Here is a 24899-nt window from a genome sequence, read left to right as displayed (position 1 = left end):
CACACAACCTACAACAGCTCTTTTCTCTTTCTGTCCTCTGTCTCCGAATCCACACTCAGGTATATCTGTGTTTGCTAAACACGTTGCAATCCTCTGTGTGTGTGTATGTGTGTGTGTGTGTGTGTGCGCGTGCTCAGATATCATTGTGCTGTCTGTTGACATTTTGATCTTAAGCAACATCGTACATTTGTCACTTCCTCCGTCTGAAATGCAGTCGCTGCTTGTTTGCAGTGTTGCATCTGAAGACTGTTATACAGTCAGATTTTAATGTCTGTCATGGTTTTTTTTTCATTTTTGGAGTAACTTGCAGTGGTCAAAGAAGTACTCAGATCCTAAAACTACTCCAATCAAAGTCAAAGTCCTGAATTCAAAATATATTTTAAGCGTCACAAGTAAAAGTACTCATTAATGCCTCTTTATATGATATTATATTATTCAGTTTTTATCATTGAGCCAATTTTAGATACTCTGTGTCCTACTGGTTGGGTTAGTAGTATATTTTATCAGTTTATCATATATTATGTAAAAAGTAACTTTAAGGGTAAAATAAATGAAGTTTAGTAAAAGTACAACATTTCCTTCTGAGATGTTGTGATGCAGAAGTAAATTTAGTATAAGCAGAAAATACTCAAACAACATCTGGTTCAGACCACATGATGAAAGTCATGAATTCCCTGCAGTTTTTTGGAGCTCCCTGACAAAAATCCCCAGACCGGAGGCAAATGTGCGCTGGCTCAGGGCTCGAGCGCTGCGTGGACTGTTCGAAGACGCCAGACCCCAGATACCTAGCATCCTAAATATCTGGACCTGGCAGGGAGCCACAGTTAGTGTAGGACAAGGGTTGAGGACAAGTGGCACTGTGTGTGTGTGTGTGTGTGTGTGTGTGTGTGTGTGTGTTTGAGAGGGAGGTGAAGTGAGGGTGAGAGACTCTTTTACACTTCCGACTCCATCTGGCAAAGTTATTTTAATCTTGATTTTAAATCATTTTAAATTATCTTTTATCCTCTCGTCTGCACTTTTGCTATTTGCTTTTTATTTTTAATTATTTAATAATGTATTTTATCTTTTATATTTTATTTTTTTACTATTTTATTGTAAATCTGTGTCCTTTAAAATGTACTAACCGCTGGTTATTTGATCTTCTTGTTTGTTAGCATATTCATTTTGTTTGTCCTCTTTGATTGACAGGTATGCCAGCCGTAAGGCAGCGCAGGTTCTGCATGGAGGCGGGACGTTCTCCAACAGCGGCAACCGCTGGTTTGATAAAACACTGCAGGTGAGCAACAGCAATTTAAAAAACGGATAGAAAAGATTTAATTAAATTAGCTGATGCGTGCATTACAGAAGGATAACTGTTGCCTTTGTGTGTTTTTAAATAGTTTGTGGTGGGCGAAGACGGCTCCTGGGGACTTCTGTATGAACCGGCCACAGCTGAGGGTCCGCCCATCGCAACGCTGCTGCATCACATCCTGGAGTACTGGTGAGACGAAGGAGCGACACGACCGTATCCTGATTCACTGAGCTGTTTATCCGACACTTCAAAACACACAACTTTAGCTGCTAAATGTCTCATTATAGAACAGCTGTAAACACAGCGAGCCAAAACACACAGTGATTTCCTCTATGGAAACATACACAAATATAATAATAATAATAATAATAATAATAATGATGATGATGATAATAGCTTTACATAGCACCTTTAAAAACAGTTGTGTAGTGTATAAAAAAGTCAACGAAAATGAAGCAAATAAAAGGAACAAAAGTGATAAAGCAGGCAGATATTGAAAGGCAGTTAAAGTATGAGAAACAGTTTTAGAAAATATAAGAATAAAAGACGATAATTATAATATAAGGAAATAGTCTGAACGGATCATTATAACAGGGTGGAAATAATTTAGTGTTTTCTTGACTGCAGTGAGAAACCAGACCCAAAGAGAGCGCCGCTGGTCCCTCTGCCGATGCCCAAGAAGCTTTACTTCCACATCGACCGAGAGATTAAGAGGGACATCGAGCACGCCAAACAGAACCTCGATATGTAAGCCTCTCACTTTTTCTCCCGGACAGTGTTTGAGTGTGAATGTAACGTCTCTGCAGAGTCAAAAAAGGCCTCGCTGCTCAGTGTAAGCTGCATGTTTGCTTTTTCCTCAGAATCTAACAAACCTGAAGTGAACTTGGCCTCAGGAGTGTAAACATGTTTATCGTCTGCGTGTGAATGTAACCTTGTCGAAACAGAAAGCCGTCATTGGCTTTTGATCCAGGCCTCTGATACGCCGTCAGCGTGCTCTTAAATCGTTCAGATGCCGCAATCTAAAAGAGGAATAAACTTTTCTGCTCAAAATACCTTGAAGGAGGGTCATATTTGGCACTATAATGTGCATGTACAGTCCATTTACCATTTAAATTCTCCTTAAATGTCCTGCAGACTGATCAACGACCTCGACGTGAATGTGTTCAACTTTAAGCGGTTTGGAAAGGATCTTCCCAAACAGCACAGCCTGAGTCCAAACTCCTTCATCCAGGTCGCCCTGCAGCTCGCCTACTTCAGGTCAGACACTGTGATTTAAAACATAAAGTTTTACTTTTATTGTATGCGTCAGAAGAAAAATCTACCTTTGGAAACTCTCATACTGTTATTGTCTTCTATTTTTAATTTTCCTCAGTTTCACATCACTTAGAAAAGAATAAACCTTTTTGTCCCTCCAGAGCAGGTAATTTGACTCACTCATGAGACAATAAACACGGAGGAAATAATTTACAAAACAGGACAAAAACAGGTCAAGTTATGTATAGACACAGTTTTATAACAACAAATGTTGTATTCACAGAGAAATAAAAGATACACTTTAAGAATTAAAATGAGAACTAATTAGTAAATAAGTTTAACCCAAAAAAAATTAACGATACGGCAGTATGTGGAAACGCTGATATGACTTATAAGTTATGAAAACATACGAGCATTTACACGATGGAAAATGTTCTTTTGTCTTTAACCCTAAAAACGCACACGTTCGTGGCTGCAGTTTGTAAAACATCTGAGACCTGAAGTTGTTTTTTTTCGTGTACCTTTTTAGGTGTGCACAGTAATAATTTACCTCTTTTTTTCATAGCCATCCCTTAAAAAGGGAAAGAAAAATATTATGAGTCAATCTAAATGAAAACAAGGCTGAAAGATTATAATTATGGTGCAGAATTTTTTAATGAGGATATTTTAGTGAGCAGAAGATATGGCATGAGGTGGTTTACACAATTTTAATAAAAAATCAGAGTCATAACTCAGTGACATCGTATCTGAACATACAGATATAATGAACATATTTTTTCTTAATTCCTTTCACTCAAAACTTGCTCAGCAAAGATGGAAATACAATCAAATTATTTATATAACCTTTTAGATCTGAGCATCTTAGCTTTATTTTATTCAAAATGTGAAAAGAAAGAGGTCCGTACACCAGGGAGCTCCCCTTAAAGGATTTTATTCTGCAAAATAAATAACATTTCGAGCCAAAGCGCTCTTCCTTAGATGTAAGACTTAAGGGTTTGGATTCGAGACGTCACTTATTTTGCAGAATAAAATCCTTTAAAGGGAGCTCCCTGGTGTGCGGACCTCTAACTTTTCACATTTTGGTTTATCTTGGATCTAGCACCCACTACTGGATGTGCGTGTCTTATTTTTGAATCTGTAATGAGCAACAAAAGAAGAAATGACCCAGAGGTTAGCAAGAAATCTGCGAAAAAGTACAAGAAAATTACCTGAAAAAAAGAGAGAAGGTAAAGCAAAAAATACAAAGCAAGAAATGACCTGAAAAAATGCTAAGAAATAATAATAATTCAATTTCTAATAGCTAATTTGGAATACTTTTAATGGTGAACATTGAAAAAAGTCAAAAATTATCGGCTCAGATAAACAGGGTTCAAGTTGTATTTCTTGTTTTCAGATCCCCAAACAAGTTAAGACAAAGAATTAATAGACAAAATTGATTAATAAATCATGAAAACATATATTTTTACGTTCTTTAGGCTCATAATGTCGACACTGAAAACTCCTGATTTACATTAGTTTCTGTTTTCTTTGTGATTTGTTCTTCTAATGAAAAAAAGATAAATGTGATCAGCGTTTTTAGATTTCACTCCTATTCGTCCTCTTCTTGTCTTAGAGTTCACAATGAGGTCTGTCCCGCCTGCGACATCGCCTCTCAGAGGATGTTTCGAGGAGGAAGGACAGAATACATCCGCTCGCCCACAAAACAGACGCACGACTTCATTCTTGCCTTTGTTGATCGGACCGTATCGGTGAGAGACGCCAGTGAATAGATTTGAGCCTGTTTGGTTTCAGGTGATTTAATACCTCTAATGTTTTTTCTCCTTTTTCATTATTATTTCTCAGCGGGAAGCAAAGCTGCAGCTGTTCAGAGAAGCTGTGGATGCCTACACGGCTCTGACTGATCGGGTAAACAACAACAACCCCACTTTCGTTTGTTGTCTCATTAACCGATAAACTCTTGTCTAATAGTTTAGTTTTCTGCTCTGTTCAGGTCCTTAAAGGACACGGCATCGACCATCACCTGCTGGGGCTGAAGCTGCAGGCCATCGAGGAAGGACTGAGCATCCCCAAAATCTTCATGGACACAGCGTACGGCCTCGCGACGCACTGGAAACTCCGGACAGGGCAGGTCGGTGTGTGTGTGTGTGTGTGTGTGTAGCTGAGTAAGTGTACCTCTTTGTTGGTTTGTTTTTGATGTTGTGTGGCTCAACAGGAAGTTGGAATTTCGGTTTTGTTTATTTTATGATAGTTTGAACATACGAGGGAGTTTTCGGCAGGTGATCAGCAGTTTTCGTGTTTTTCTAAACCATGTGATCTTCTCTTAATTTGGCGCATTTACTGGCAATAAATTGCAACAAGGGAGTTTCCAGCAATCACGCTGTTGTCTTCTGGTTTTTTTTGTCATGATGACACTCAGGTCATACGCCTTTGCTACTGTAAACCTACCAGCTGATTTGGCTTTTAATTATGTTCTTGGCAGCAGATTTTCATGATGTTTTTACTGCCCGCGTTGTAAAAGTCACATTTTGTATTATTACCTCTTCATGAGCTGGTGTGTAATGTGTTAATGTGTAATGTTTTCTTCATCTGGTGATTCACTCTGGATTCATCCTGTTTGATTAAAGTCAATACGTTTTGCTTTATTTTAACTTTTACACTTAATTCAGTTTAAATGTATCATTTACATACAGAATAATTAATAATGACTCCACAAGGAAACACTAGATTAACAGATTAATTAGTAAAAGTTTAATAAGGACAGGAGTCGTCAGATGTCTTTGTATCAAGGACAGGTCTGCTTTAGTGTGATGAAGAGGTCTTCATGGGTCCAAAGTGAAACGGACCCAAATGGATCCTGAAAATTTGCTCCGACATCTGATTTGACCCGATAGATAAATATGGAAGTTTTATTTTACACATTCAAAGTGTTTTTTACGACACAATGCTCAACAATGAACAGGCCCGTGATAATAAATACATTATTAAATAATCAAAGTCAGCAAAAATGATGATGCCATCATGATGCCAAAAAAAACAGCAGGGTTTTTTTTCAACCAGTATAAGACTTAAGACTTAGTGCCTAAATGTTTTTCTCAACTCCTAAACTGAAAAAGCAAAAAAACCCCAAAAATTTATTTACTCAGGATGTTTTAAGCTTTTTTTCCACATTCTAATCCCAATGTCTGAATATACTTCATAATTAAAAGTTTATTGCTCTTTTAAAGGTTGTACTTGCACTCTTATGCTTTAATATTATTATGTCAATGTCACAAAGTAAAATGCCGATAATATCGTTTAATGCAATTATTTCAGGGACAATATATCGTCAACAAAAAAACTCATCATGACATGCCTCATGATAAAACACAGATTATTGCTTTGAAAATCAAATGTTATTATTTTATTTGTGATTTTGATCACATATGCCGTATTGTGATATTATGTATATCGATATTATAAAAACGTGATATTTGTCTGAAGCGTGAAAAAGTGTCAAGGGAAATTAGCGACAATAACGATCAGGGAGCCAATTGAGCTCTGAGCAGACCTAAATAACGACTTGTAATACTCTGAAAGAGGTCGGAGGTCTCACAGCTTCGCCAAAATAGATCCAGATTGTTTTTTTCAAACAAGTAACACAATGTTTAGTCTGTTCGCTGATGCATGGAGCCGCTTACGACATCTAGACGGGAAACCCTGAAACAATCTGATGTCCAGGGAAAAAAGCCGTTATTATCTGCATCATATTTGTGCAGGTCTGACGTTTGATCGATACATCACTTTCCTCCTCTCTTGCTCCTCCAGGTTCCTGCGAACACAGATAGCGTGATGTGTTTCGGGCCCCTCGTCCCCGACGGTTACGCCATTTGCTACAACCCCCAGGCCGACCACGTCCACTTCTCCATCACCGCCTTCAACTGCTGCGAGGAGACGCACGCAGAGACATTAGCGCTCACTCTGAAGGACACTTTGTGTCAGCTACAGGAGCTACTGCAGCCTACCGTGTAGAGCTGCTCCGACAGAATAATCCCACTCCTCTACACCGGGAGAAAAGAAAAACTTTATTTTCTTAAAACAACATTTTGTAGAAGTCTTCATGAGGCTTGTTTGGGATGTTTTCTTGTGCATGTAACGCTTCACCTGAGAGGTTCAATCAGAGCGAGTTTTGAGACTGACCACTGTGTCTTTGAGGTGCTTTAATGCTTTTTTTTTATGCTTTTGATGAAAAAAAATCACTTTCTTTTTATAGCAATTGCTGAGTAAGCAAGCTGCGTTGCATTTGCTTCAGTGGATGCACTTAAAAGGCGTCTAATGGTTCAAAAAATGTCTCAGTGAAAGTAAAACAAAGAACCTGACACTCCCATTGTTAATCAGAGCAAGCCAAAGTCATTTGTGTTTAAACTGACTGCACTCCATTTACACACCACAAGACGACCAGTAGCCTTTAGAGTTCCCTCTGCTGAGAATTAATGTTTCATGTGTTGCAGCACGGCCATCAATGTTCATGGAAACCACTGAGTTTTGTTGGTTAACAAGTTTGTGTGAAATGGACCAAAAGCCAGAGAGCAGGTTGTTAACGGTGACAGTGTGACAGCTTCGTTTGTCTCCTCTGAGTCGAGCAAACAGGATGTATTTTCTGTTTTTTGAAATGAATGTGAAGACATGTCCGCCCCCTCCACGTTTGGGTTTGCTGTTCTGTTCTGAACCTGCAGGACTGGTTAATAAAGCCTGCTGTCACATGATTCCCAGTTTAAATTCCTTGTGTGTGTGTGTGTGTGTGTGTGTGAGAGAGAGAGAAAGTATGACAGTGGTGAGAAAAGGTGGAGTTGCTTGTTTTGTATTGACTGCTGTGCTTGTGTTTTGGCATCTCTGCAGAAATCTGTGAGCTATTTCAGCAATGCAGGAAACCACAGAAAGTCGTGTTCGTCTGTTACGTGTCTCCTGTCTCTGATATTGCAACTTCTTAAGGAAAAGTATATTTTAATGGCCTGCATAAACAGGAGGAACTATGACAGCAAGCAAACCCCACTTACATATCAAACACCTGCTGATTGCTTTAAAACAGACTTGAAAAATTGTGAACCTCTTTAAGTGTATCTGTTAGGAATCTATTTTTATACCCCTGTAATGATATATTCAGATACAGACATATGTCCACGGGGGGAAATTGGGTCATGTTACAATTGGTCTTACATATACACATAGAGAATTGTGTGAAGAAATGTGCATTTTACTACAATATAGGTAGATATATATATAGAGAGAAACAGGAAATAAAGAATATGTGAAAATATAGGCATCGTACTACAATAAATAAATATGTGCATTTGTGAAATGCACGACAGAGAGGTTTATTATTGTTTGTTGTTTTGTAAGCTTTTATTTCTATTTTAGTTGGTTTGTACATTGGTTATCTGTTTTTTTGAACTTTTAGGTTTTAAAAAAAGGGAGGAAGACGTATTGCCCAAAAGAGGCATAAATGATTTAGATCCAGTCACTCAGGATAGTTTGAAGAATGTAAAAGGCCTTTATTTTGATAGGCTAAAAGCATTAAAAATACAAAAATGTGCTTGAAGATGGGTCAAGATGATACGCGTTGGTGTATTTTTTACCTTTTTATTTTGTTATTTTACTTATTTATGTATTTGGATTTTTTAAAATGTCTTTTCTTGTCTCAAGGTCAGCATAATTGAAAACGAGTTTGAAAAGCAAGGAACTTTAAAAAATAAAAATAGAAATAATGATAAGAAAAAAAATAGATAAATAAATAATAGTTATAAAAATAATATATATAGCGAATTGGTTCGATAGAAAAGAAACATCGAAGTAATGAGATTAATAATTGAATGATATAACTTTATGACTGTTATGTCCCGTTATGTCCGCGTGATGACAGAGGTGTTCTCTGTATCCTCGCTGCTGATTGGACGACCCTACGCCGGAAATGACGTCGACAGCGGCCGCATCACGTTTAATTTAAAACCGGAACAAACAAAAGAAACCAAAGCAAACCTCAGCAGCTGTTTTAGTGTTTACGTTGTTTAATTAATATACCACACCGTTTGTGTAAATTTAGGATTTTTTAAGGGACTAAAGAGCGGATTTTTTTTTGCACTGCAGCCTCTTAAAGGAGATGAAGATGATAGCAAATTAGCTAAACAACCGGATTTTATGTTTATATTTTAATTTAAAGTTGTTTTTTTTTTTTTAAATTTAGTTCACGTTTTAGTGTTTTTTAATTGTTTCGAGTTACAATGAAGGGCTTTCATTCTGCTTTGTCGAGCCGGAGGAGGCGGAGGAGCAGCGGGGCGGCCGGGCTGCTGTACCCGCTGCTCGGTGCGTGTCTCTGGGCTGCGGTGGTCGGATACAAGCCGGTGATCATCGTGCACGGTTTGTTCGACAGCTCAGGGGATTTTAAAAACCTACAGCGGTTCATCAACCAGGTGAGTGGGCTGAATAAAGGGACTGTGGTTCAGTGTTTTGTATATTTTCATTTTGTGTACATTTTGTTCCTGAAGTATACATTGTATACTGGAGGCCCTGCAGCTCATAAAGCGACATGTTATCAGCAAAACGTGGATCTGCAACATGAAACATGCGCTGTGTCACATTAGTCAGCTTTATTCATAATTAGTCAGCACTTTGTCTTGCAGTGTAACTCTTGTTCTTTATTTCTGCAGCAATTCCACAGGAGAGTGGTCGATTAGTGCTTTAGTGTTGGTTGATCAGCTTAAATATATTTTTATACAGCTTTAAATGTGTTTTTTTGTTTGTTTATGTGTTTAATTTAATCTGCAATTTGAAGTGTCATATTCTGTAGTTTTCCCCAAAGTTTTTTTGTAGGGAAATTGCCAAACTATATTAAATCAATCAGGACTTTTTGGAAAATTAACCCTCAACATCACTTCTCTTGTGCTGCTTGTTGTGTGTTGTTGTCGTGTTTAAACCTTTGAACTCTAAAGAGATTGGTGCAGTTTCTTTAGAAACGTGTTAGAAAAGGAAATTTTCCACAGATTGCAAATTGAAGCTAACAATGATAATGAGGTGCACAACAAAATGTGCCCTGTCCTATTTTTCTTGAATTCTCTGCACCCTTCACACACTCTTCACACAGCTTACGATGGTAGGTAATGTGGTTGGGTGGAGGATGTGGTGAGGTTTTTGTGGGGACTACAGCAAAGTTGATGCGGGTAAATTGAGATGAAGTTCCTCTTTTTCATGCCTCTTTAATTAGAAAGATTGAAATCAGACTTCAGTATTTCTGCAGGAAAAGATAATAGAAAGAGGAAATTCAGACCTCACTCTGTCTGCTTCGGTTGTGCTCCTGCATTCCTCCCGAGCAGTCTAATGAATCATCAATATTTAAAGCAGATCCTGATCAATAAGTATCTAAACATCCCCACAGACCCTCAAGAACAGGAGGTTTGGTTTGCCTTGCTGCTGTTGCTTTAATGTTTGTTTCTTGTAGCTATTTAACACTTCATGCATCGATATCAGAAGCTGCTTGAACCCAGTCCCTCCTAATAAACCTGAAACAATCCTCCTCTTCTTCTCTCTTCTTCAGTCTCATCCTGGAACAAATATCACAATCATCGACTTGTTTGACAGAAGTGCCAGCCTGCAGCCCATGTGGAAGCAGGTCGAGGGATTCAAGGCAGCTATCTACCCAATAATGCAAAACGCAGAAGACGGGGTCCATTTTATCTGCTACTCTCAAGGTCTGTGTGAGCGTGTGTGCAGCTGAAATAGAGACATAAATGTGGTGTTTACTAAAGATTATCAGACACTCTTGGGTATGTATGTCATTTGTGCAATAACTGAGCTCAGTGACGTTTTCTCTAAATTGTAAATATTCAGTCCAGTCGCCAAAGGAAATTGTAGGCGTTGTACATTTCTGCAAACCATAGATCCATTATATTTTGTACTCTTATGTGCATCATATGAACGTTTCTAAAGCAACACAGCTCAGATTACATGTGTATGAGATAAGTTTCTGATCATTAAGAGGAGGGAACGGTGGATTGTGGGACGTCTTGGCAAGACGGATCATTCGACACCAGCAAACAACAGAGGCGGGTATTTTTCAGTGCCATGTTGTGACATTTTCGACCATGTTTGTGCCGACAAAACTGTGTATTTTTAAGGAGACGTCATGATATTTCAAGCAAAACTGGTGGCGACCAAACTGATATTTTTTGCTGAGTCATCAGGACAATTCTATCCACATTTTAATAAGACTTTAGGACATTTCCAGATGTGATTGTGGTGATAAAATCAGGTGTTTTTTAAGTGAGAAGTTGGGGAATTAAAGCTGTGTGTGGCAACAAAACTGGGTGTTTTTTAACGAGATGTCAGGACATTTCCAGAAGTGTTTGTAACACAAAAAATTGTATTATTCAAGACATTTTTAGCCGTTTTTGTTGCGACAAAAGTTGGCATTTTCAGGGCATTTCCAGTCAAATATGTCGGGACATTTGCACCTGTTTTTGTTGCAACACAACCAGATATTTTTACTGATGAGTTGTGACATTTCCTGTTGTATTTGTGATGACAAAACTGGGTATTTTAAGCCAAAACATAATGTTTTTCTGACCCTAACCAAGTTTTTTTTGTGCATAACCCAACCAAACATTAACCACAGCGCTGTCGCAACATAAAACTGAATATTAAAACAAAGATTAGTCATAAAATGTATAATAATAATAATATTAATAATAATACCCATGGTTTGCAGAAACGTACAATGACAACATCAGGCAACTGGGTTGAATTACTTAACTGTTTTACTCAAGAGCTGAAGTTTTACGAGACTGTCCGTTTGTTACTTTAGTGACTGGATAGGTTTATTATGACTCTTGGGGTTTCTGTTTCAGTCACTCGTTGGAAATTCCCGGCCAGCTGCTCGTAATTCAGCTATGAATATGAAAAATAACGGTTTTCAGGCATTACAATGAATGATATGATAAGAAAACTTGTCGAATAACCGATTAGTTGATTGAAGGAAAATTAATCTGAAACTTTTTTCATAATCGATTACTTAATTTCAATTTTTAAATTGTGAGAATGTTGTGCTTTTTTTTGTCTCATGCAATTTTTTTACTGTTGGTCAGGAATGCAAAAGACTTAATCAAAAGGACTAATATAACAAATATGTTTTTGGTTTAAATTTTCACAGGTGGGCTGGTCTGCAGAGGAATCCTCTCCACGCTCCCGGACCACAATGTCCAATCTTTCATCTCTTTGTCTTCACCTCAGGCCGGGCAGTATGGAGGTAGGTTTGACTTCAAAGGTTGAACACATGATAAGTAATCAATATTTTTATCCAAACAATGTATCAGACGTCGACATGAAACCAAAGTAACACGTCAGAGCTTTATTGTGAGCTTCAGTTCATATTTCAGCCCACAGTTTCACTTTTTTGGTTCACTCTCGCTGCTCTAAAAGTGTCATTTTTGGCTGCAGCAGACAACTGATTTCAGAGTAAAAGCTCAAAAAAAAAACCAACTCACCATATATTATCTGATCAGCACCAAAGCTACACAGACACAGTTAGCAGCTGATGATAGTTTAGCATTTTAAGAACCAAATGTTTTTCTCTCAGGAGTTGGTAGAGACCAGAGACAGAACATGTGAGTGAATTTTGGACTGACAGTCATCAGGTGACGAGCGACAAATAAATGATAAAGTCGCTCAATAACTGCTGGATGTGTAAATTAGCAAATGTTTGCCAATAAGTTATCCATATCAACATAAAAGCTGATGATTGATCAGTCTCAGCTTGTTTCTTCTGTTGCCAAATGGCCAGCTTGTTCTTCATCTTGCTCTTCATTTTTTCAGACACAGACTACCTGAGGTACCTTTTCCCACAGTTTGTGAAGTCCAACCTCTTCCACCTCTGTTACACTTCATTCGGTCAGAGGATCTCCATCTGCAACTACTGGAATGGTGATTGAAATAATTTAATAATTCTTATCTTGTCAGACCCGGAAATTAGATATTTAATCTACTGTTTTCCTTCGAATTATATCAGATTAAAAAAACAAAACAAAACAACAAAACAAGCCTTAACAAAACATGACTTGACGGTTGTTTGTCTTCCTCCTGCAGACCCCCACCACAGAGACCTGTACGTGAACAGCAGTGATTATTTGGCTCTGCTCAACAGCGAGAGACCCAATCCAAACTCGACAGGTCAGCACATTCACATTTTAATGAATGTAACTATCAGAGTGTTTGTTTTTATCTTCAAAGTGCAACAGAGAGTCCGACCTCATGACTTAAAACAGATATCAGTAAGAGGCGGATGTTGGGGGCAAATGGACTAGATTCAGGTTAAACCTGCACCCACAAGCACACTTTGTGAGGCAAACCCAAACAAAAGATAACAGGAATACACAACTGTCATCCTTTAGTAGTAGCAGAAGTAGTCAAAGTGCCAATAAGTAGATAAGAAAAAAAGTCATACTTGTATTTACATTTGTTTATAACAGAGTTTGTTGCATCAAAAATGCATAAGTGCACAATAGTTTCTACTTGTGTAGTCGATCAACACTTTAATAAGCAAATCATTCAAAAAAGGGACAATGGCTGCATTTGAAATTTCATACAAACATGCTATTTAATAAAACAGGGTGAGGTTTTTCAGTATTTCCAAAACCTAATAGCTTATGAATTGCCTACTTTTGAAATATGACAGTATGCAAGCTCAGGACAACAAGTCGGCATAAATATCCTACAATGTGGTATAGCACTTAAGTTCAAGCGTCAGTATGTAAGAAGGACAAGATTTTACTTTGCTAGGCGTAATATAGTTTAAAAATTACTTTTTGATTACCTGTTGAGCTGAGGTTAGCACACGTTACCATGGTTATGCATCCAGCTGGTACGGAGACTCTGAGGAAGTGACATGGTAATTACAGCTGAGTGGATCCTAAAACATACATACTACTGTTAATGTACTCATGTAGAACATAAGTACACATATTGGACATGTATCACATAGTATGTAATTTAGGACAAAGCTCCTAAATCCATTTTGGGAGAAGTAGGCCACCTGAAACTCATCAGGCATTATTTGACATGCCTGAAGATGCAATAAGACTTTATTGATCACAGTGGGGAGATTAACATCTTAAAGCAACAGAGAGGGGGGGATTGTTAAAAAATATTTAAAAAATAAAATAAAATAAGACATTTTAAAAGCTACAGTTAGCTACATGTGATAATATGCAGTATACATCATATACCAAAGCTTTTTGAACTTTAGGTGAAGTTACAGGTCGCAGGGTTGTATTCAGCGTGTTTTATGTGTCGATCTCAGAGTGGAAGAAGAACTTCCTAAAAATCAAAAAGCTGGTGTTGATCGGAGGACCAGACGATGGAGTCATCACTCCCTGGCAGTCGAGGTGAGTTCAACTGCTGTCTCGTTCAGTTAATTCATATATTTTGGTGCTCTTGGTCTTTTGGTCTTACATATGATTTTATTCAATAATGGGTTTTTATACACAAAACATTTTTAGGATAATCTTTGACACATTGTACATGTTGTATTGCACTCAAGCAAATTTAATATTTTCCTCTTTTTTTTTTTTACATACTATATACAGTTACCTAAAACCTACCCTTGTGTTAAAATGCCTGTGAAACATCAGTGAATTTATTTAATTGAGTATTTTTCATGTGCTTTTGAACCCCAAATGAAAGCCCAAACCCTTCATTTATTGAGATTACAGTCTTTTCTCTAATGAGGGATTATTTTTTTTCAGTTCACTTTGATTCATACACATCAGGTTTTTTTTTTTTTTTTTGACGGTGTCATATGATGCTTTTTATGCTCAGTTCACACATTACTCTGCTTTGAAAAGTTCTTATAACTGTGTCTGATCAGATGACTCTCATGTGACGCTCACACATTATTTTGTCTCTCTCGTGATTTACAGTCAGTTTGGATTTTATGACGACAATGAGACTGTTGTCGAGATGCAGCATCAAGATGTGAGTGAAAATCACGCAGCAGAGCAAACATACAACACTGGTTTTAGTTTATCTCAGTGTCATTCATGATCATTAAAAATATAATATTACACTGATAGTTATTTTTTGTGTCATGCACAGGAACATTTGGACTTTTGAGATACCAAAAAATACATTGTTGCTTTGTTAAACAATATTTTTTGTCAGAGAAGCACCGTTCCTTGTTTGCAGAGTAATATAATGTGTATCATCTGAGCCCCAATTAGACAAAAAGAGAACGCCAAAAAAAGGTTAACTTCCTCAAACACAACTCCTGTAAACACAAACCTGTAAAGTATAGCCCTTAACTCGTCCTATAAAGAGCAATAAAACATGAAGAGACTTCATCTTCATTCTCAGCCAATCACATACAAATCTAAGCTTATTTTCCTCTTAGCAGGTGCAATAAACCTGCGTGTTATATTGCTGATGGTAATGTAAGTGAACTACGCAGACAGAGATATTTGACTTTTTGGTTAAGTTCTGCTTTAGATAAGATTCTCCACAACAGGGCTTGTCAACTATATCATTTAGGAGGCCACATTTTCACACAGCTAAGAGCCTGAGAGCTGTATATGTGAAAACTGCAATTTTCACTACTTTTATTTAGCTACATTGCAGAAATTTCCTTATCATAAACAAACTGAAAACAATAAATCGTCTTCTTTAAGTAATTAGACCAGGGGCACGAGCGCTCTGCCGGTTTGAAGGAGTTATTGTGGCAAAATGTCCGTTCTTCACCGGATTTTTTATTTATTTTATTTTTAAACAGAATTGATCGGTGGGCCGTAGTAAGCCCACAGACCGCCAGTATAATCGGCTTAATTCACAATGTAATATGTTCAGAGTTTAGGCTGGTACCAAACATCAACAGACCATCTTTCCTTAAACATCAGGAATAATTTGCCCGGAGCTTCGCTGTAGCCTGTTTTGCAAAATAATGTCTCGGTTAAATAGTTTTGTAGTGATCTATAACATCTCACATTAATGCCTGGTGGCTCCAAATGCAGCACATCATCCTTCAGTTATAGACTTTATGTAATAAAACCAGTTTGAAAATGTAAAAAACTGTGACATTTTGGGGAGAAAAAGAGCATGCTGTAAGTCTTCTTTTTTCCTGTTTTCAGTTGTATTTAAGAGACGTTTTCGGTCTGAAGACGTTGGCAGCTCGTGGAGATCTGATCCTCTGTTCTGTTCCCGGCGTCGAACACGTGTACTGGCACTCGAATGAGACGGTGTTTCACCTGTGCATGGAGAAGTGGCTGGTTTAAAAACAAAAGTCTTTAACAGCATAAACACACACACACACACACACACACACACACACACACACACACACACAGGAATACACATCCTGCAGTTTTATAAGCTCCTAAAAAACACTTAACCTGCAAAATGACCATTTGTATATCAGTTGCTCACTGCGGATTATCTTAAATTTATGAGGAAAATTTCATTTTTCTGGCATTTTTCAACAGTGAACGAATAATCCAAAAAAAAGTTAAACATGCTTGATGAATTTAGGTCATAGGAAACCACTTTTAACAACAGCAAAACTATATCAAAAAATCTTTATACAAACTCTCACACAACCTGTGCAGCATAATCCAAGTCTAATTTATGCAGTCGAATGCTCATCACTTCCCAAACAAATGCATAGCCGCTTGAGCAGCGTTCAAACTCACATGCTTGTCCAGGCACGTTATTTGTCCATGCATGAAACTGTTTGCACTGATGTGTTTTAAATAATGTTTTAGCTGGATGAAATAGACTCAGATTATACTGCAGGTGTTGTGTGAGAGTTTGTAAATAGATGTTTTAATATAGTTTTGCTGTTGTTAAATGGGACCCCCGATTTAATTAAATTAATTGAGAACTTGATCAGTTTTTTAATTCTTCGTTCATTGCGGAGGCATGCAAGAAAAAAAATTCTTCAAGAATTCAACACAATGTGAATATTTGGTGAATAATTGATTTACAAATGGTCATTTTGCAGGTGACGTATTCTTCTAACGTCCACCATTTATGAAAATCTGCCGCCACGACCACTGTAAAGTATCCTCACAGATTTGTGAGTTTACTCCTAAGGATGTAATCTTAATTTTCTGGGATTACAGTTCCTAGAAATGACTTTATAATTGTACTTTCTGTAGATACATTTTGTTTTTTATGCTTATCCAAGTAACTACTACGTTACTTTAAAAGGTAAAGTTTGATATTTTGGGAAGTTGTTTTGTTAGATAAGAAGACAGATACACTCTTTAATGTCTGTACAGTGAATATGAAGCTACAGCCAGAAGATGGTTAGATTATCTAAGCATAAAGACGAAAAAAACCAAAACAAAACAGGGAATCAGCCAACCTGGCTCTGTCCAAAAGTTACAAAATCCACCCAGCAGCACATTTGAAGTAATATAGTGTTGCATGCAGGGTTGCAACGAGATTTTCATGGTATGATAACCATCTCAGAAAACATAGCGGTGTTATGGTATCACAGAAATATTGTTATTATCAATTAAAGTGACCGTTAAAGGACTAAAACAGAAAGTGAAAGAAAGGTTTTATTTATATAATGGTAATTTAAAACCATTTAAAAAAATTAAAATATGTGAAAAAACTCTCCCCTTTTAAATCACTAAAATAAAAAAGGGAGAATGTGCAATATCCAGTTGCATTTTTCTTCAGTACCATAGGTAACCAATGTATACGGCGAGATAACCTGCAATATTCATGCCTGTTAAACCTCAAAACCGATATATCACTGCAGCCCTAATTACATGTCAGTAAAGTAAAGGGATTAGTAAAGGCCCAGACACACCAAACTGACATCAGAGAGTTAGCGGCATCAACAGTCCCCTGCTGTGCTGCCTTATATTTTTGTGTCCAAAGCAAAAAGTTGCATATGAACAAACCAAACTGGCGGTGAGAGGAATTATCCGTCCGTACCAGCAGGCACCGGTCGTCCTTAACTGTCATTCCAAAAAGCAAACTAGAAGACTGATGCTAGTCAGCCAGTTAGCACATTAACAACGCAATGAAAGAACAAAGAGTATTTACTGAGTGCCAGTGAACAACAACATAAATGATCAGGAAACGTTTCTGCTGAAGAGCTAAAGAAAAATAATAATAACCAAAAAAAAAAAAAAACCCACTCCCTGTTCATTTTAGTTGTTTGTTTACATTCCTTCTGTTTCTCCTCTTGCACGCTAAGCTTAACTACAAATCAAGAGTGTTTTCATTCACCGACCGGCTCCACTTACGCTGATTCGACATGCTGAATCTGCAGGAAAAAAATCTGACGGATGCTCACCGACATCCCGACTTTGACCAACAGGCGACTGTTGGCTTGGTGTGTCAGGGCCTCAGAGACATTTCACTGTTAAAACTGCTCTCAATGTGTTAAAAAAAAAAAAAAAAAAAAAAAAAAGGTGGAGTGCTCCTTTAATTTGTACGCTAGCGTTAGTTTATTAAAGAACCCACATACATACAGTTTATATCCGTGTGTGTGTGTGTGTGCGTTTGGTCACACATACCTCAAATCACCACACAACACAACAGTGCCTGAGCGACGTTTTGTCATCTTGTCTACATGTACAGACTCACTGCCCTGCTCATTTTATGATGCAGTAATTTATATCTTTTTATTGTTTCATTATTAACCCCAGGGGTCATGTTTTAGGTTGTTTTTTCTTGTTTTTTAGTGTGTACATATGACCATAAATATCATGTTTGTTATCATTATCATGCAGTGCTTTGGAGCTTTAGTAGATGAAGCCTTAAATCTTCCCCTCATGCCTCAGTGTTTCATGTCCCATACCGAAGTGCTACGGATCACTGCCTTCAGCGACGGTGCTAAAAACGATGAGGGGTGGATGTAGAGTCGTCAGAGTGTGGCAGTGCTATATTAGTGTTTACTTGTCCACCAGACTATTGTTCGTGGCGCTCTTTACCTCCCATCCCATTTAGATATCTCAGGCGTTTGAGCAACCTTCATGTTCGTCTGTCTCTGTAGGTAAAAGGGATCTTTGGATGTTTATCTACTTTATCAATGTTTCTCAAAATAGATGATAGAAATATCTATTGTGTGATAAAAGAAGAAGTGCATTTTAATGTTTGCATTGCACGATGTTTAACCAGTCAAAAAGAAGGGAAATGATGACGACAGGATGACTTTAGCTATTTTAAAGTTGTTAAATTTGCAGTATTATTTTAAGATTGTTGCATCCTTCGTTTCATGTTTGCTCGTGCAATTTAATTAATCTAACTGCATAAACTGTGGATTTAAGGGATGTCCTCTGTCTGCTCAGTTTTGATGCTTTTAAAACAAGATATAGACAATTTTTTTAAAAACTCAAACAGAAGCTACTATTTTGACTCTATCCTACAATTTCTACAGTATGAAACTGTGTCAAATGTTGTCAACTCCTCAATAAAAGACAGTTTTGAAGATCTTTTTGGTCTTGATTGATTGATAGTTGTTGTCTAGTTGGTTCAGGAAATGCATGTTAACTAAAAAAACTAGTTGATAATTAAATCAGCAACTGGCAATATGATTGTAAAGAACAAGAAAAGACAAAGAAATGTTTGAGATTTAGAAACTGTTCATTATACTTCTGGATAGTTAAATTCTGATTTTCTTGTATTTATTTACTTAGTTTTAGTTCCATATGTTGCATTTTTATATACTACTTAATCCTCTTAAAACCATGTAGTTTTTACTAAATTTACAATATGTGAGACATTACTAAATGTTTATTTTTCCTATTTAAACTTATATACTCCTTTTGAAATAGTTGCATTGTTTATTTTAATTGGGACAAATTTAATTTTCAGTGAAGTTTACTGAAGTTAACTTTATTCTCTTACTTTAAAATATGAGTACAACCTATATCTTGATTGCAAGTCTTTAATTTAAATTTAGGGACACTCAAAAGCAAAATAAGAAAATTCTATTTATGTGTTTTAATACATGATGAATATTTTACAATATATCATTATAGATATTAGATTTTTAAAAAATCAAATATTGATATTGGGCTCTATTGTGTCGTTTTTGTCATTAATAGGTGTTGCCAGACAACTATTTTAAGTTGTTTAATCCTTAGTTTTAGGATCAAAGGAAGTGTGACAAAATTACATTTAATCTTAGTTAGTGAATAAATATTTTTCTTTTCTTTTTTTTACTCTGCAAAAGTGATATTTAATGCAAAAGGACACAAAAAGGCTATGAAAACAAACAAAAGCAAAGAAAGCTAATAGAAAAAACACCTTTAAAAAAAACCATCTTCATTAGTGTGTTGTTGCCATCACGTCGTAAAATCAATGCCCCACTTAAAAGACTACAATTCCCTGCATGCTTTGCGCGCCGGAAGTACTCCGCCAGCTCACCGGATATCCGCACGCGGCGCCTCGCTAAGGCCCTTTTCCGTCTCTGAGAAGTGTGGTGCAGAACGGCAGACACAAGTGAGTCAAAAATTCACAAATTACTCTCTTTAAACGCCCTCAACAACGTTACTCTCGGATTATAACAATCGTCACCGACTCCCGTTATCAGAGAAATAAGAGAAACGCGGCTCTGTGGTGCCGTGATGTTGTTTTATTCGCTCTGAGAGTTTCCATACGAGCACAGCGCCGTTTAGCGTTAGCATGTGGTTAGCCTGTTAGCACATGTGGATGCGGCATGTTGATTAGCCGCCTCGTTGATCACACTCCTAATACTTTATTTCACTAACTGTTGCAAACATATGTTGACTAATGTTACGCTATTGAAGTTAAAAACACCACAATGGATTATTAATGGCAAACAGCGCGCTTTTTTATTGTTCGTTAGTTTGTCAGTGGACAGTTAGCTAGCGTTGTTAGCTTCGGGGAAGCAGGCTTCAGCTCGGGCCCAGCTGAGAAAATGCGACTCTTTTAAAATCTGTCCTGATCTTACCTTTAACTGTACCTTTATATTCCTGTGGTCCGTGTTAAAGATAGATATTTAGGGATTTGCTTGTGTCGTGGTGTGAATGTACCTTAGGGAAGGTTAGCATGACACGCAGCATTTGGCAAAGGAGCGAAGATTTGAATCTCTGTGTCTTAAATTGTGATTTTGGAAATAAATTCAGATCTGATGAAATGTGTCAGTGACGGATCCAGTTTGCTTTTCAGTCAACTACAATTTGTGACGCTCTTGTGTTAGCATTAGAAAACCTAAAACGACGCGGAAATATAAAATTTCCCATCTCTAATTAAGAAAACTTGATAGTATTGGGAAAACGGAGTTGCACATAAGGCTCATATAAACTTTTTTCGTGGCTTGGATCAGGGGTGAGCACTAAATTACTTTGACATTGTGATATGGTAGATGCAGATTTAAATATAGGTTATTATTGTGTTGTCTTTTTCTGGTTTTCAAAGGCGTCATTCGATTAAAATGATTTAATCTTCTGAGTTTACCGGATGGTTGAATCTGATTTAATAGCTGCCTTTACCCGCTTGTATACTCTATATCTATTTACTAATGGTTATTTATCTAATCGCTCATCGTGTAAATATATTGTGAAAGTGCAAATAGACACCATGACAATGTTGTCAAAATATTGGTATAGAGTTTTAATTTGAAAAATATTGTGTTATTTGATTTTTCTCTATCAGCCAGCCCTATCTTGAATTGACCACCTGCTTTTTTTTTTTCTTTTCATGTGTAGTGACTGAGTGGGAGACTGCCCCAGCTGTGGCCGAGTCCCCTGAGATCAAGCTCTTCGGCAAGTGGAGCACAGACGATGTCCAGATCAATGACATCTCCCTGCAGGTATGCAGCAAGAAGCCGTTACTGTCTGTGTTGATCAGTTACTTTAATAAAAATGTTACTTTCTAGGGATACGTTTTTGACCAATAAATGTTCCTAAAATCTTACTGTTTAACTTCTTTAACTGTGTTTTGCTTGATGTATCGATCGAGGCTAGAGTCACACCTGAACACTGACCTGTTGTCCTGGTGTGCTATAGTGCTCGTAGAGGAAAATGTCTTTGCTTATTCATTGGCTGTAGTCTGTCGTGGCCCAGCCAATCACCAACTCAGACACATTAACTTTTCATACATCCTGAGCCTCAAAATGCTGAGTTCAAATGTTTAAATCACATCTTTGTACATTACAGGATTACATCGCTGTGAAAGAGAAATACGCCAAGTACCTGCCACACTCGGGAGGACGTTATGCCGCCAAGCGTTTCCGTAAGGCCCAGTGCCCCATCGTGGAGCGTCTGACCAACTCCATGATGATGCACGGCCGCAACAACGGCAAGAAGCTGATGACCGTGCGCATCGTCAAGCACGCCTTCGAGATCATCCACCTGCTGACCGGAGAGGTATGTGCCACTGACTTTCACAACAAGTGTCGCTCGTGTTTGAAGTGTGCGTTATTTATCAGGAGAGATCGGGACTGATGTTTGGGAGTCAGCGGTCAGTTATAGTGGTGAAGAATGACGCAGATTCAGTCTCCAACTGATACTGTGGGACACATTATCAGTGTTTTTTTGCCTACTTGCACTGAAAAACAGTAAGAAAAGGAAGATGTTTTTGTAAGAATTAGATTTTGTTCGATCTTCATCTGCAGTCCCTGCAGACCCATAGTTGTCTGTCCTGCTCTAAAGACACTTCACAGCAGACTACAGTGGACATTTATGTTGGAGTCAAAGTCATTGTGTTTCAGTTAATTGAAGTTAAAGAGAAAAGTACAAATGAGCTATTAATAATGCCGCAGACACCAGCAAAGTGAGTCAGTTACACAGATTACCACTGCTATTTTGTTGATGGTATTTTTATGTTTCACTTTATTTATTGTTGTATAAAGACATGGTCAAATGTCCAGATTTATAAATTTAAAAAAAGGCCTAGTCATAGTGCACATTACAGAAGTAATAAACACAGGCTGTTGTCTTTTCCCCCACAATCTGTTTATTTAATTTTTTCAAAAAGGGCAGGTTAGGAGTTAATAAAAAGTAATAGTTGGTCAGTCAATTAAAGATTAAACAAAAGTGTCAGTAGCAAGTGAAACAAAGAGCAATACTACACCAAGACAGGACGAAGATGAGGCAAATACTACAAATCAGATCAGCACCCAGACAAAAACAAAAACTTCATAATGAAATAAAAAATAAATATCTAAATGTATGTGTACAATGACAAAAGTAACATAACATATTAAAACATAATATAATGTTGGTCATTTGGAAAACTGCCTTTCACATCACAATTCAGTGTCCCTGAAATACGGTCAATCATTCCGAAAACCCAGTTAAGTCCAGCTCCCGTACAATTTCCAAAAAGGGCTCCAGCAGTTTATGTCCGCTCTCTGACGCTGTGTTGTCCCATGTTTTGTTTTGATTGAAATTTCTTACAACTATTGTACATTTTGTTCCCAGAATCCCCTCCAGGTCTTGGTGAACGCCATCATCAACAGCGGACCCCGTGAGGACTCCACCCGTATCGGTCGTGCTGGTACCGTCAGGAGGCAGGCTGTGGACGTGTCGCCACTCCGCAGAGTCAACCAGGTAACACTTTCACATTAAAACTAAACGGTTTTTACTAACGGCTGATGTCTGATTAACTCAGCATCGTTTTTAGCATCACAGCAAAATCATTTTACACCAGACCGGACGGAAAATGTTCTGCTTTCACATATCACATCTTTTGTAAATTCAAGTGTGAGGATTCCCGAAAAAAGGATTATATCAGTCGTAGTGCAGTAAACATTTTCCAAATGGTGACTTCTTCCTTTCATTGATTTAGAGTAAAGCATGTTTAAAAAAAAAAACATATATATATAGATATATGTATTATGGCAGGTGGTATGGGCTGAAAATTATATTGTGATATTTTAAGGCAATATCTTATCTCATACACAATATATATCAATATTTTTAAATGTCCTCAAAAGCACTTAATTAATGCTAGAACTGGAGGACAGAATCAAACATTGCACTTGTTTTTTGTTTTTATTTAATTCTTTATTTATTTATTTTTACCAAATTCCCTCTTTGATGTGACAATATTGTAGGAATTACTATCGGTACTTTAAAAAATAAAACAATTCAGTTTTTCATCAATAGTCATTAGTAATGCACATATGACTTTCAGTGTGTAACGGCGAGCACTAAAACAAGTGAAACTGAGTTGAGAAATGTGCATCGCTTTACTCTAATGCAAACTTAAAAATCTGTAAATTTATTCCATATCACAATGTAACAATATCCAATATCTAAGATGATATGTAGTGTCATATCTCGATATAATATCTTTACACTGCCCAGCTCTTGCCGATATGAATGGTGCGGATGTGAAATATTGTCACGCCCCCCTCGCGTGAAGGCCTTTATTCTCACTGCTTGTAATAATCGTTTGTATTTGCTGCATTAATCGAGGCTAGAGTCACGCCTGGATACTCCCCCGTTGTCCTGGTGTGCTAGAGTGCTCGTAGAGGAAACGTCTTTGCTTATTCATTGGCTGTAGTCTGTCGTGGCCCAGCCAATCACCAACTCAGACACATTACGCTACCAGACAGTGTTTATTCCACCAGAGTCTGTCAGCCGCTAACGTCCTCTCTCGCTCTTCTGCAGGCCATCTGGCTGCTGTGCACAGGCGCAAGAGAAGCTGCTTTCAGGAACATCAAGACCATCGCCGAGTGCCTGGCTGACGAGCTGATCAATGCAGCTAAGGTAACCGTGTAATCCATTTTTAACACGACCGTTCTGAATCAAAGCGTTGCAGATCACTCAATAATACAGTAAAATTCATATTCAGGGTCTCTGCAGATCCTTAAAGTCAGTTTTATGTATACAAGGTCTTACAAGTCATTAAATAGTCTTAAATTTGAATAAATTGCCAAAAAACTATCTAATTTATCTAGCTTTTAATTTCTTTGTCGAAATGTGTCAAACGCTTCTGTGTTAAAACCTAATATTGTGTTTTTACTAAGCTTAACCGAGCTCACTTAAAGAACCATGTTCATGTATAAAACCTAATTCTGAACACATGCATGAACTGCTTGCCCTTATACTTGATCTTAAATTTTGTAATTAAAAAATACTTGGTGTGATATCTGTAGACGCCCTGATATAATTGCACCCGTCTGATGCTTTAGCATTGGATGTTAGTGGAGGTAAAACACTGTTTATATTTTGTTGTGAAATGTATGTTGATGACATTAAAGTGAATTTTTCCTCTTTTAAGGTTCATCCAACTCCTACGCCATCAAGAAGAAGGACGAGTTGGAGAGAGTCGCCAAGTCCAACCGTTAAACATCTTTGCTTTCTAACAAAACAAATAAATTTGAAGAAATTTCACTCGATGTCGTGAG

The 24899-nt window shown here is 37.4% G+C and overlaps 3 protein-coding genes and 2 non-coding genes across 5 annotated transcripts in view; all 5 read left to right on the top strand.

Annotated features, from left to right (window-relative positions):
* The window catches only part of LOC121958145 (carnitine O-acetyltransferase-like), a 19186-nt gene extending 11899 nt beyond the window's left edge, over positions 1-7287 (top strand). The window contains exons 3-10 of the mRNA XM_042507018.1: positions 1189-1276; positions 1380-1480; positions 1919-2038; positions 2426-2548; positions 4158-4293; positions 4388-4450; positions 4536-4673; positions 6350-7287. Coding sequence (XP_042362952.1) covers positions 1189-1276; positions 1380-1480; positions 1919-2038; positions 2426-2548; positions 4158-4293; positions 4388-4450; positions 4536-4673; positions 6350-6553 — 973 coding nt within the window. The 3' untranslated portion in view covers positions 6554-7287. The remainder of the gene's footprint in view (positions 1-1188; positions 1277-1379; positions 1481-1918; positions 2039-2425; positions 2549-4157; positions 4294-4387; positions 4451-4535; positions 4674-6349) is intronic.
* A 1258-nt stretch (positions 7288-8545) lies between these two features.
* On the top strand, positions 8546-19006 carry ppt2b (palmitoyl-protein thioesterase 2b). Its single transcript, XM_042506967.1, has 8 exons — positions 8546-8988; positions 10110-10263; positions 11721-11816; positions 12383-12490; positions 12653-12736; positions 13866-13950; positions 14485-14539; positions 15685-19006. The coding sequence occupies exons 1-8, from the start codon at positions 8800-8802 to the stop codon at positions 15826-15828; spliced, it is 915 nt and encodes a 304-aa protein (XP_042362901.1). The 5' UTR covers positions 8546-8799; the 3' UTR covers positions 15829-19006.
* A 934-nt stretch (positions 19007-19940) lies between these two features.
* On the top strand, positions 19941-24885 carry rps5 (ribosomal protein S5). Its single transcript, XM_042506431.1, has 6 exons — positions 19941-20020; positions 21250-21353; positions 21700-21909; positions 22966-23094; positions 24160-24258; positions 24772-24885. Coding segments are annotated over exons 1-6 (612 nt in total). The 5' UTR covers positions 19941-20019; the 3' UTR covers positions 24841-24885.
* Positions 21497-21630, top strand: LOC121958336. The gene has a single exon (XR_006106823.1). It is a non-coding gene; the product is annotated as a small nucleolar RNA SNORA3/SNORA45 family (small nucleolar RNA).
* On the top strand, positions 23959-24091 carry LOC121958355. The gene has a single exon (XR_006106841.1). It is a non-coding gene; the product is annotated as a small nucleolar RNA SNORA3/SNORA45 family (small nucleolar RNA).
* Positions 24886-24899: the final 14 nt, after the last annotated feature.

The sequence above is a fragment of the Plectropomus leopardus genome, chromosome 18 (genome assembly GCF_008729295.1).
Source record: "Plectropomus leopardus isolate mb chromosome 18, YSFRI_Pleo_2.0, whole genome shotgun sequence".
Classification (NCBI taxonomy): Eukaryota; Metazoa; Chordata; class Actinopteri; order Perciformes; family Serranidae; genus Plectropomus; species Plectropomus leopardus.
This window is presented reverse-complemented; position numbering and strand designations above follow the sequence as displayed.